This window comes from Camelus ferus, chromosome 10 (assembly GCF_009834535.1).
Source record: "Camelus ferus isolate YT-003-E chromosome 10, BCGSAC_Cfer_1.0, whole genome shotgun sequence".
NCBI lineage: Eukaryota > Metazoa > Chordata > Mammalia > Artiodactyla > Camelidae > Camelus > Camelus ferus.
The window spans coordinates 50,809,847-50,824,067 of NC_045705.1; the positions used below are offsets into that span (position 1 = coordinate 50,809,847).

Here is a 14,221-nt window from a genome sequence, read left to right on the forward strand (position 1 = left end):
ACTAAATTTGAATTTTTATTATGTACTAGACACGGTGCTAAATGCTTACAATTTTATCTCATTTAATTTTTTATAACAATCCTATAAAAAACTATAATTATTCCCATTTTACATATGCAGACAGTAAGATTTAGAAAAGTTAAATAACTTTCTCTGGGACATGCAGCTAGTGAGCTATGACTGCTACACAGATCTGGGGGTTATCATCACTGCACCAAACTACATATAATACAATCTTACTGCAAATATAGATCCAATTTATATAATGCAGAGTATATTAAAAAACAGTTCAACTCTTTTCCAAGTGTTTTTACCAGTTGGTATTATCTCATAATAGTCTTTATAATAAATTCTTCTAGGCATAAAAAAATTTAATTATCCTATCATTTAAAAGTACCTATCTTGTTTTGTAAAACTTGCAAAAAAAATTAGTTGATAATACAGAGTAAAATCAAGTAACCATATGTAAACATACTTGCATTTCTTGCTGGATCCTTCAGTCTGTATATCAGCATATATGCATTTGTGGAGCTAGTAGAAATAAAAAAGATTAATGGGGATAAAAAGCAGATTGTAAATATTCCACTTTCCTAGCATTAAATATTTTTTTAGATAGTAGCTTTTTGTTGTTTCAAACAATTAGAAAATCATGTAACTGTTCTTGGACAGGTTCAAATTGAAAACATTCTAGGAAAAAAAGGAGACTCTATTCTGCTTTTACTGACATATTAATGAGAAAATTCCCTATCTTCTCTTGGTAACAACATAGTAAAATCTTCAAAACACCTGTGTCCTAGAAGGACTACTACAGTTAAGCCAAGAGTTAGCAAATTTTCTCAAGAAAGGGCCGGACAGTAAAAGCGTTGGGCTTTGTGGGCTGGATGGTCTGTGCCGTCACAGCGGGAAGATCAGCACACATACTTCAGCAGATGAGTATGGTGGTGCTCCAATATAATTTCCTTTCCAAAAGCTGGGGGCAGGCTGAATTTGGCCCATAGGTTATAATTTGCTGACCCCTTGGTGAAATCTTTTTAATGGCAAAAAATGTTAAAAAGCTGTAATTAATTCTAATTTATAAACACTAAAAATTAGGAAGTTATTTACCTCGCAAAAGCACTGGAGTAATATCCTCTGCTTCCTGAAGATCCACCGTGTGTTTTCTTAATGTCCTCTTGTGTTATCTGAAAAGTTGTTACATTACTTGCTTTTTTGGGTAAAGTCTATAACACCATTACCTTTATGTCAATATGAAACCCAAGTTTCAACCTCAGAGTTGAACGGACCACATAGATAGCAAGTCACAAATGAGATCATAATCAGTGCTGCTAACGGCTGATCTGCTCCAGTGAGTGCTCTTTAATAGGAAGCCCACCAGGGCAAGAAGAAAACCGGGGGTCTACCTCTGCAAACATTCAGCGAGCCCAAAACAAAACAAAACAAAGAAATAACAACAATAAACAAAAGAAATTTACTGACAGCAAAAACAAAAGACGTGGCATGTGTCTTAAAATGCTTCACTGGACAGACTGAGTCTCCCATTTTTAATAAACCCTGCTGTTGATAAGAAACATACTCCTGTCTTTCAGAATAATAATCTTAAAAAAAAAAAAACCCTCCTTACCCTGCTGACATGTTGATCATTGAAGCTGTACCACTGCTCATCACTGAATGACTTTATACAAGCATAATAATGACCACCAGCAGCACTCCCTGAATGAACCATAACGGAGAAGAGCTCATAGATCAAGGAACTCTAAGGAAAAAAAATTAAAGTAACTCAGAGCAGAGGAAAAAGCACAAAGCCCTTATTTGTATATTTCATATTTTCTTCTAAAACTTAGTGAAGGAACATGTTAATTGTCCTATGTATTTACTGTAGGTCAACTTTCTCTAAGATGATTAAAATAGTAATTCACCACATAATTTTATACACCACAAGTTTCATTCAGTGTATTCCTTCCCATTTTAATTAGGCTTTAACCTCTAGAACTATGCATATCTGAAATATAAATTTATATATTTATATAAAAAATAATAGACTGAAATTTTAGAAGCAGGTGCTAAACATGAGACTGTTCTGATATGCACATCAAAACCAATCAATCCCAAATAACATTTTAAAAAATTCAAATAAGACTCTACTTTCTTTATAAATGAGCTGAGGTATATAATGATTCAAATATCTTCTAATATATTTATATAATATCTGTGATTTAGTGATCTATCGATTTGGTATCTCTCAGGTATGCAGAGCTGGTTCAACATCAGAAAATCAACATATGTAACCAAGGCTAAAGAAGAAAAATTACATGATCAATTGAACCAGAAAAAACATCTGACAAAATCCAACCTCATTCATGATAAAGATTCTCAACAAACTAGGAAGAGAGGAACCTTCTAAACTTGATATAGAACATCTATAAAAAAAACCTAGAGCCAACATCATACTTAATCATGAGAGACTGTACACTTTCCTCCTAAGATTGCAAATAAGGCAAGAATGTCCCCTCTCACTACTCCTTATTCAACATTGTATAGGAAGTCCTATCCAGTGGAATAAGAAAAAAAAAAAAAAAGACAGACAATTGTCTCTGTAGAAAAATAGGCAGAGGGTTGGATTTGGTTTCTGAGCCACAGTTTGCCAATCTTTGCTTGAAAGCAATGTTCCTTATACTAAGTTATAAGGTATCCACTACATTATTCATCATGTAGCAATTCATATTCATCTATCTGCCCTGAAAAAAACCAGATAATTTTAAAAGGTAAAGGATACTAGAGATGGTGGTAAGAATAATGGTCTTGGTCTAAAAAACAGATTTATGCAAGTGAAACTCCATTCTTGAATATTGCCTAAAAAATCTATATTTAATATGACTGTGTAAGACTTGAGCTAGAGATCAGTCTTCACGCTGGTGATTTATCCACACCAAGACATGCTCAAGACATTTGATCTCTAATTCTCCCCTCAGTAAAGCAAATTATACAAATGTGAAAGAAATGGTTTGATAAGATCTTAAAAATCACTGAAATAGCAACAAAAAATATTCTTTCATAGATATTATCCACTCTTGCAGTTTTCAAATTATAATCCATGGAACTGTATCGTTTTTTGAAGTCTCTTATAAGGGGGCTGTCATGGGGAAGGGGATGGACACTGAGGGGACCCCTAGCTAAATTTAGATGAGCTCTATTATTAACTGTTTCATAAAGGGTACCATAGCTAGAATTTTTAAAATTAACAGATCTAGTTTAATGCTTTCATTTTACTACATGAGAAAACCCTGATATAAGATTTAGAGGCCTGCTGCAACTTTCAAGGCAGAAATGATTTCCTGACTACTAGGCACACTTTCCACACCACCACCCAGTTTGCTTCATAGTTTACAGATCAGCCTCTCAGAAATTAATGCTCCCAGCTTTAAGTGTTTTTACCTAAAGTTTAATTATGACCACATATATGTCTAAGAATAACAGCAGTTAAACTTCTTTTAAAGAGAACTTTATTGGTTACAATAGCTATAGAATTATATATCAGCTCAGAGATTACTTTATTTATTCTCTTTCAACTGAAAACCACAAACTATAAAAAGTACCTTTTCAAGTCCAGGTTTTGAAGTCTTTTCAGTTCCACTATTGCTTTCAAGGCAGATCCCTTCATCAACACCATCATCATTGGAGAAGTCATTGCTCATCTGATCACTGTGACAACTGCCTTCATTTTCTGCTCCACTGTCAGTGCAACTTTCAGTCTGAGGAGATTTCTTAATAAAACAAAATTATCTTACAATTATAAGCTAATTAAAGGGAAAATATAAAACTTTTAATCTATATGCTGCTTTTTCACATAATTTAAGATGCTATTGTTAATTAAAATGCTTACTTTAAACAAATTTATTTTCTCTTAAAAAGTGAGACCTTAAATAAAATTAAACAAAAAGTGTATTTTAAAAGCGTATCTACTAATATCCTTAAAGTTCTAACATAACAAATTAGTTACTCAGAATTCTATTAAACTCTATTAATGTTTACAGTTGCAAAGTCACAATATAAAATTACCATTTCTTTCATCAAAATTCATAAAAGCAGAGAACTTAAGCTCCAAAATGAGCTTCTGTGTTCTCAAATTCCAAAAGAATATCATCTTTTCTTTTTTTCTGATTAAAAACATCATCTCATTTCCTGAAGAAAAAGTTCAATTCAGTTAATCACTATGCTAGGTTTTACAGACAATTGGAAAGAAAAACAAGACACTGTATCTATCCCCAAGAATTTTATATTCCAGTTACAGCAGGTGAAAATGTAACAACAGTAAATCATACTTTCCTATGCTTTTATAATTTTTAAATCTCTTTCATGCAAATTGAATTTGAAGAATTCTACTTCCTAGAAATCCTCACTCTTTCCCCTTTTTTAAAAAATGTTTTAAATATGTACCTAAAGTTTTTTTATTTAAATAGTTTGAAAATTCTTCTCTAAGATGTAGGCACTTGATATGTTTAAGGCATCGCATAGAAGTTCCTGAATTAACCAAGCAGTATGTAATAAGTACCAATTTTTTGCCAAGAACTTTGTTGTAAGTACTGTATCTAAATATACAGTCTTCATCCCTCAAGAAAGTTTGAATCAAGGAAAAATGCAGCTGGAAACCAACTTGAGAACTGTACACGAAGTCCAAAGAGATCATTCCTGTAATTCCTTTTAACTAAGCGAGAACATTTTCTCTTCTCTTCTCCCATAAAAATGGACCTAGAGCTTTCTAAAAGTTCCTTTCCAACTTTATATCTGTTTTCTTTCCTTGGGAAATCCTTTTCTTTGTAAGAAATACATTAGAGATATACAGAAGGCCAATTTGACACTGATCTCTGAGTAGGAATCTCCTTTGAAAGTCTGATATACTTGGGGTAGATTTCCTAGTGTTTGAGATATTTCAGATTAAGTCTTTCAAAATGTTACCTGGTCACAGGTATCATTCAATAAACATTTACTTTATCTATGGTACTCACTTATAAAAGCTATGAAAAGTAATTACCATCCTTACTTTACAGACAAGGAAATTGAGGTTCAGAAAACATTTGCATCTTAGTACTTAAGAGGATAAATAAAACTTGAGAATGTTTAAAATTATTTTTGCGCTTCTAGGAAAAGGCATTTTTAACTATAGTGATGAATTCCAATCAGAAAAAATGCTTCAAGGCAGTTTGAGAATAAGAAAGATATATCACTCTGTAACAACTATGTTAAGTGATTGTAAATACTTCCAATAATTAAGTCAGAAGAGTTTCCAAAAGAATAGAGTGGGACACCATGAATCCTTTACTGGATAAGGATAGAGGAACCAACGTATTTGGGGAGGTCCATGAGTGGAAGAAATTAATGAGCATTATCTGTGTCCTTCAAAGTCCCATTCTCAAACTATATTTAAATACTTTAAAAGTTTTTATGGAAAAAGTTTTAATTTAAAAAACTAATTAAAAAAGAAACACGGAAAAATACCTTTATTATCTAGTTTTCCAATCTAGCCAGTTTAAGAGCTGGTAAATCTTAAGTGAGAATAACCCAGAAACTTTAATGCTTGAAAACGACACTAAGACAAACACAAAAAATTAAGGCTATCCTACCTCAGTTTGTTTGCTCATTCAGTGTATTTGTTCTGTGTTTATTATGTACCAGAAACACAAGTGCGTATCTTTAGATTGGTTTGTTTCAGTAACTAAGAATGTTGTAAAACATAAGATTATCCCACAAATTAAAGAAATAATTCCAGAGTTTGAGATCCTTTTTGTCTTTCAAAGAATATTTTAAGTTACTCTGATCAAAGAAAAATATTTGAAGTATAATTTACAAATATTTACCTCATCTTCAACATCAATAAATGTACTCATATCTAGCTCCTCAGGAAATGTCATCCGGTCATTCAGTTTAATCCTGTGCATGGTTGTATAATCAAAATCAAACCTTTTCAATTGTAAGGTCAGCAGATAAGGGAAATGCAAAAACCGAAGACCCTAAGAAAAATGAGGGGGGGAACCTATTAAATATTGAATATTATCTCTGATAATTAAGTATTAATTTTTACATGGCATCTACCTTTCGTGCATCACATTTCTTCTTACAACGTTCACAAAAATACTGATTTGGGCCATCCAGGATCTCTGGCTGAATAAATGCATGCAATGCTTCCTCCTAGTCAGAAAAAAAAAAAAATTATTCTATAATTATTTAAAAGTAGCATGTTAATGACAAAACCCTGAATATAGAAACATTGCAGTTACCAAAATACTTTTAAGTAAAATGGATAGAAAATTGGGGACTCAAAATGCAAAACTGGAAAAAAAAAAAAGAATCAACAGCAAAATAATGTTATCAATATAAAATCTGAGCAAAAAATTACTTTATTCCATTCTGTATGAGCTCTGCTTTTCCTAGTATTGCATAAGACACTTAGTCATTTCTACCTTATTATCACAGACTTTATTTACCCTGTAGTTTTGGGCTAAATAATCTAACAGAAATCCTTAGTCTTTAGATTAAAAAAGTAATTCCTCATGTCTTAGAAAAGCAGTTGCATGTATCAAGTTATCCTTCTTGTAAAAGGAGACAATTTTAAACCGTACAGTAACACAGTACTCTGAAGAATTCATACCATCTGTACTTATAAAAAATCTAATAATCATCCTTAATCACTACATTTAGGGTCAGTCAGTAATCCATTGTACTAATTTTAAAGATTGAAAACCACTGCGTAACCTTCTCTGCCTGTCAGATACTGTTCCATTTGAAAATGTATTATGAGAACTCCTGGACTGTTCACCTCATGGAACCATGTAGTTCTATTTTCTCCACACAGTCTTTTAAGACAGAAGCAAGAAACTAGTATGAATATTGTTGAAGAATTGGTGGGCATAAAATTAATTTTTACTTTAATTTTTCACCACAGATTTTTTTTGCAATTAAAAAATACTTAACACAACGTATGAGACTGGACTGCACAATCTTAAATTTCATTTGATGTCATCACTTTTCTTTACACACAGTCTAAGCAGAACTACTGACAGTATTTATTACATATAAAAAATCGAATCATTAAGACAAACAAAATATCCTCAAAAAAATTTTTAAAAATAAGAAAAAATTGCTCCTCAAAAGATAAAGGAGCTTGATCTGGCAAAATAGACTTAGTTATAAAATAGCTAGCAAGGTATATAAAAACTACTAACCACATATTGCTTGGTATAGCTCATTTTAGAATAAGATAAAAAAATATGAAAAAAATATACAAAATGCTTCTAACTTCATCCATCTCCTGATTTGTCCTCAGAACACAAGGAAGTACCAATGGGGTGGGGGTGGGGGTCAAATATCTGTTTTTTTCCCCCACATAACCAAGCACTTTACAGGACACCATAGGAAAGAACAAATTTTTTCCCCTTTAAAGCATATTTTAAGCATGAAAAAGGCAAATCCTGTAAAGACACGAGAAAAAAAGCTTTAAGAGAAATCGTATCTATAGTTTAACATAGACTGATACCAAATCAGTCAAGCTTTCCAAATGGAAATTGAACTGGTAAAACACCCAGCATCTTAAAAAAGGGGGGGTGGAGGGAAGGTAAGGGGGGACAGTGAGAAAATTAAGTAACTCAAATTCTACTTTACTAAACTAAGCTATGTCTTGATCTCCAGCTTATAGTTATGGCCAGAGCTTTTTTTTTTTTAACTTAAAACTTGGAAAACAGTTTAAAGAACAGAAAATTTTCTTAAACTCTTTACTCAGACTCACCAACTTTTAACATTTTGCTACCTTTATTTATTTTCCCACCCACACGCACATTATGTGTTTTTCTGAACTACTTGAGAATAGGTTCACAGATGCTTTTTCCTCTTAATACTTTAATGTGACTTTTTAAGAAAAAGGACATTCTTACATAAACAGAAGAATTATTAAGCTCTGGAAAATTTAATATTGGTAAAGTACTTTTGCCAGTCCATATTCCAGTTCTGTCAATTACCCTAATAATTTCCTTTATAGTGTTTCTCCCCATCCAGTACAGAATCGAACACAGGATTACAGATTACATCTGGCTGGCTGTCTCTTTCAGATTCATTTTTTTGGAAACAGTTCCAAAGCCTTTCTTTCATGACATTTATCATTTTTGAAGAGGCTGGTTATTTTACAAAATGCTCTGTAATTTGGGTTTGTCTGATGTTCCTCACGGTTACATACATTCCTTACTAGACTACTACCTAAGTAATGATGTGTTGTTCTAAGGGCACCACAGTCAAAGGGCATGGTATCCCTAACATCTTTACTGGCGGTACTAACTTCAATCACCTGGTCAAGGTGTTGTCCAGGTTTTCTACTATATGGTTATCTGTCCCTCTTAGAGCCAGTAAGCAATTTGTAAGGAGACACTTGGAGACTATAAAAAGTACTGAGCGTTAACATACTTTCTCTAGTTTAGTATCCACTATTGGATTCTTGCTTAAACCAAATTTTAATATGTTTATGAGCCAATTTGAAAATCTTTTACTTTTAATAGGCAATTTAAGCCCACCTATATTTAATATGACTGGTTTTATTTCATCTCAGATACTACTGTATATTTTAATTACTCTATTAAGTAATATTTACCATTCTTTTTTCTACATGGGGTGTTTTCTTTGCTTATTTTTCACATTTTCTTTTGGTATTTAGGAAGGCTAGTAATCTTGTTCTAGTGCATTTATATGTATTTTGTAAGTGCCCTTTACCCATCCCCCTGCTTTCCTTATTCAAGCTTTTAGCATCTGGATTTTAAATATCCTTGGTCTCTCACCTATTTAACAGTCTATAATCTCATTCTACTTTCCCTTCTCACCCTCTTCTCCTTTTTTAAGAGTGGGATTTCTTGTACTCTGTCTAACATATAACATTTCATACTTCTACCCATGTCCCCATCCTTGTTGTTTTATATAGTCCTTAATTTTACAGTTAAATATATTGAATGGCTCACAGTCCTTTTGCTGAAGCTTCCCCAGTGATCTCTTGGTTGGATGGAGCTCATCTTCTAATAAACTTAAGAAGGGCTTATGGATACAATACTCAATGAATTCTTTAATATTTAAAAACTGACTTTCTATTGCCATAGTAATTAAAGAAAAATTTGGCTGGATATCAAATCCTTGGCCTGTACTTTGTTTTCTTGAGTTTCTTTAAATTGCTATTCTCTTGCCATGATTTGCATGTTGCTCTTCAAAAAAAAAAAAGGTATGATGCCAGCCCAATTTATCCTTCAAGTTTAACAGCTTACAAAAATATGTCTCAGAGTTGATCATTCCAGGTCCATATTTCCAGGTACACTGTTGAGTCCTTCAAAAGACAGATTTAAATTTCCCCTATTTCCAGAAAGTTTTCCTGGATTATAGTTTACAAGTTTTGTTCTACTGTGTTTTTATTCCTCACAGACTCCAATTTTGTTGGACTTCCTTTGCTAGTCTTCCCTTTCAATCACTTTCTCTGAGATTCTAATTTTTACTTCTTTATCTCATTTTCACTCTATGTTCTCCCTTAGATTTTCATTTCATTCTATTTTCTCGTGAGCATTTTATAATTTACTATTCATTTCTAACGAAGTTTGCCCCTTTCTTCAATTTCTGTCCCAAGTTTGATCAGCTTGCATTGTATTTTCTTATTTTTAAAAAAAATCCATTTCTCTCCTTAAATTTATGGATACGAAGTTTTGTTTTGTTTTGTTTTGTTTTTTGAGAACACTTAATTTAGTCTAGAGTACTGTGTTACAGTATCTTACTTTGTGGTTATTTTTCTGAGGTTTTCTTTTTTGTGGTTGTAGGTATATAGATTTTCACCAGCTGAAATGATTTAATACATATTTTCTTGTTTTCTTCCAATAGTAGTGCCCTGGAAGTTTGACTTTTCCCCCTAGTGGATAGCATTCTTTAGTTCATGAGTATTTTCTGTCAACTTAGTGAAGTGTAGTTTCTTGAATGGGTAATGGGAAAAAAAAGACTTTGGTGACTTCCTTCATTTTGCAGGACACTTTACTTTTCTCTTCTCATTTTCTCCTCACTGCTGTGACTCGGAGACATCATCTTTCTTTATCTCCTTTTCCAGAAGCAAAAGTCCTCCAACGTTGCCACTTCTAATTCTGCTCACTCTAAAACTCCTTCCCTGTAGCTGCTGCTATAAACTGCCAAGTCCCAGGCTGTGTTCACTGTTTTGACACATTCTCTTTTTGAGGATGATTTTGTCTTCATTTTGCTTAAGTCTTTCAATCCCCTCTCCTCTACTTCATAGTCTCTAAAGTGTCCCACTCCATACTCTTCACATATACAGACTAGCAGTAGCAGTGGAAGCTCTGTTGGAACTTGATTATTTTGCTACTTTTGGGTAATTCAAAGTTTATGGTATTCTGTCTTTCAGCAACGCAGAAGCTACGGGTTAGTTGCGTTTAATTTCTGTTCCTTTTAGTCTATGGTTCTGGGAGAATATGTGGAGATACACAGATTCAGGTAGTCATCATTACCCTTTAGACTCAGAAGTCAGTTAAAGCTATACAAATAATTTTCTTTAGCTTTCTATTCATTTTTCAAAAAGTTACCACAATAACTATAAATAAAATTAGTCAGTTACAAAAGTTAGCTTCAATTCATCCATTCATTCAACAAATAAATTATGTAAATGATGGGCTAATGTGGTTATATACATTTATCTCCACTTAATGTGATGTACAAGATAATTAAAAGTCATGCCAAACCATATTTTACATATTAAAAAATGTTATGTATTACATAAATGGAACAAATTATTATAAACATTGTGCTATTATTAATACACACACACAAAAACTGTACTGCTTACCATGAGCTGTCCTCTTGAATATGTTACATTATTCTTTTATCATATTTCCAAACTAATTTTGAGTTGACTGTGATTGTTTTTCATCATTCCAGAGTGAAGATAATAGTTTTATTTTCTAGAGCTTATACCTCATTTATTATACAAAATGTCATTTTGCACAGTTTTTGAGACTCTGTAATTTTCAGAGTTCAAAAGAGAACATAGAGGACTTAACATCCTTAGTTCTCTGAATAAAAAACTACGGAAAATCTAGGTACAGTCCAATCAAAAGACAGAAACAAGGAATGGTATTGTCTATAAATTCTATCTTGCTCTCTTTTTGTTTTTTTTTTACTCAACCTATATATAAAAATTTTCTCCATCATTCAATGTCAGTTTTATTTTGAATAAAGAAATGTATGCTAAAATATGACACTTTATTTTTCAGACTAAACCATAAAAGATAAATTAGAACCATCACAGATAACTATTTCTAGTGGATTTGATGTTTTAGCCATTCTGTGCTATTGATATATAGTAACATGTCTTCCTTACAGATATATTCAGTTGTCTTTCCCAGAATATATACTTTGTTTTGTTTTTAACTAGGAAAAGGACTCTACTTTTACCTAAACCATCTACTTTTAATTGCTATTTTTGAAATAACTAAAGATCCATATATAATTGTAAGAAATACAGAGCCCTTGTGTATTTTGCCAATTGGTAACATTTTACAAAACTATGGTATAATATGACAACAAGGACACTGACATTGATAAAAAACCAAGACATTTACCTAAACAAAACAAAACAAAGCTTTAGAACTAATAATTGGTTTAGATGGTAACAGGTTATAACATAAACAAATAAAAATCAATTGTATTTCAAATCATTCCAATTTTCTCAGTTTCAGTGTACTCATTTATCTGTACATATGCATGTAATAAGTTCTATTACCTGCAAAGGCTCATGTATCCACCACCACAGTCAACAGACTGAACAGTTTCTACACCACAAGGATCCCTCATGTTGTTCTTTTATAGTAACCACTTATCCGTCCTTCCCTACCCTCACCAAATCTATAAGCTCTGGCAATGATTAATCTGTTCCCCAGTTCTAAAATTTTGTTGTTATCAAAAATGTTAATATAAATGGAGTCATATGTAACCTTTTGAGACTGTTTTTTGTCACTCAGCACAACTCCCTGCAATTTCATTCTGGTTTCTTTGTGTATCAGTAGTTTGTTCCTTTTTATTGCATTCTATGGTTTGTATGTACTACAGTTTGTTAAACCATTCACTTGCTGAGGGACATCTAAGCTGATTCCAGTTTGCAGATATTAAAAATAAAGACACCGTGAACATTTGTATACAGGTATAAGTTTTCATTTCTCTGGGATAAATAACCAAGAGTACAACTGCTGGAGGTAATGGTAATTTTTTGTTTTGTTTTACAAGAAACTGCCTCTAACTTTTCACATTCCCACTAAAACATGTGAGTGATCCAGTTTCTTCACATTGTTGCCAGCTTTTTGCACTGCCATTATTTTTTATTTTAGCCATTCTGTTGGTAGAGTGTTATCTTCATTATTGGTTTGAAATTTGCATTTCCCTAGTGATGCTGAACATCTTTTCCTGTATTTATTTAACATCTGCATGTCATCTTCAATGAAATGTTGTGTATGTCTTTTGTCAATTGTCTAAATGGACTGTTTAGATGTTTTGAGACATCTTTGTTACATAGTCCAGATAGTAGTCCTTTGTCAGATTTGTGGTTTCCTAGGTATGTTTACCCAGTCTGTAGCTTTTCTTTTTATCTTCTTCATATGGGCTTTCAAAGAGCAACTGTTTTTTAAATTTTGATGAGATACAACTTATCAATTTGTCCCTTTGTAGATTGTACTTTTTGGTATCAAATCTAAGAACTCAGTGTTCAACCCTAGATCTAGAGGATTCCTTCCTATGTTTTCTTTCTAAAAGTTCAAATCTTTATTTTATGTTTAATGTTTTGAGATACATTTTGAGTTAATTTTTTTACAAGCTATGAGGTTTAAATAGAGGTTCATTTTTGTGTAAATGATGTCCAATTGTTTTAACATCATTTGTTGAAAAGACTATCCTTCCTCCGTTGAATTGCACTGTGCCTTTCTAAAAAGTTACCTGGGCATATTTGTGTAGATCTATTTCTGAATTTTCCATTCTGTTCCATTGAGCTATTTGTCTATTCCTCCAATACCATACAGCCTTGATTACCATCGCTAAAAGTCTCGAAATCAAGTAGACTCATTTCTTCTACTTTATTCTTCTTTTTCCAAAATTATTTTAGCTATTCAATTTTTTATGAGTTTTGAAAATCTTGTCATATAATTTGAGGTAGAACTCACATCTTTACAATGTGAATCTTCCAGTCCATGAGCAGTTTGTCTCTCCATTTATTTAAATATTTTTTCAGAATTTATAGTTTCCATCATATAGATCTAATCCATATTTAGTTAGATTTACACCTAAGGGTTTTTTTTCCTGCAACTATAAACTGTACTGTACTTTAAATTTCACTTTCTATATGTTTTTTGCTAGTATTTTGAAATACATTTGATTTTTATTTGTTTATGTTATAACCTGTACCCATCTAAACTCATTTATTAGTTCTAAAGCTTTGTTTTGTTTTGTTTAGTTTAGGTAAATGTCTTGTTTTTTTCTATACAAAAAGTCATATAATCTAAAAAAGTTGGCTGGGGAACAATTTTATTTCTTCCTTTTAACTGGTATGCCTTTCCCCCACCTTCTTGCCTTATTGTATTGGCTGCGACTTCTAATACTGTGCTGAATAAGAGTGGGAGCAGACATCCTTGCCTAGATAACCCTGATGTTCCAGGGGGAAAACATTCAGTCTTTCGCCATGAAGTATGATGTTAGCTGTAGGTTTCTGAATATGTTACCAGGTTGAGAAAATTACCCTCTTACTTTCAGAGAGTTTTTATCATGAGCAGATACTGAACTTTGTCAAGTGCTTTTTCTGAGTCAACTGATGTGATCACGTGAATTTTCTTCTTTTCTCTGTTACTATGGTAGATTACACTCATTGATCTTTTTGTTTTTGTCTTCTTTCTCCTGTTTCATTCATTGATTAAAAAAATTTTTTCCTCTTCCTAATATTCATTTTTTTTTAAATATTGACCATACTTGAATACCTGGCATGAACTCTACTTGGTCATGGTATAGAATTTTTTTTTTTTTTTTGGTGGGGGTGGTAATTAGGTTTATTTCTTTCTTTTTACAGTGGAGATACTAGGGATTGAACCCAGGACCTTGTGCATGCTAAGCATGAGCTCTACCACTTGAGCTATGCCCTCCCCCTTAAAATTCTTTTACATATTGCTTAATTTTA

The 14,221-nt window shown here is 32.3% G+C and overlaps 1 protein-coding gene across 2 annotated transcripts in view; it reads right to left on the minus strand.

Moving 5' to 3' along the window:
- Positions 1-14,221, minus strand: part of USP47 (ubiquitin specific peptidase 47) — a 113,424-nt gene that overhangs the window by 25,001 nt on the left and 74,202 nt on the right. For both annotated transcript variants that reach the window (XM_032489013.1, XM_032489014.1), the window contains 6 exons: positions 6,088-6,183; positions 5,853-6,005; positions 3,594-3,761; positions 1,622-1,753; positions 1,105-1,181; positions 476-531 (listed from right to left, as the gene is read on the minus strand). In XM_032489013.1, the coding sequence (XP_032344904.1) occupies positions 476-531; positions 1,105-1,181; positions 1,622-1,753; positions 3,594-3,761; positions 5,853-6,005; positions 6,088-6,183 (682 nt within the window). The remainder of the gene's footprint in view (positions 1-475; positions 532-1,104; positions 1,182-1,621; positions 1,754-3,593; positions 3,762-5,852; positions 6,006-6,087; positions 6,184-14,221) is intronic.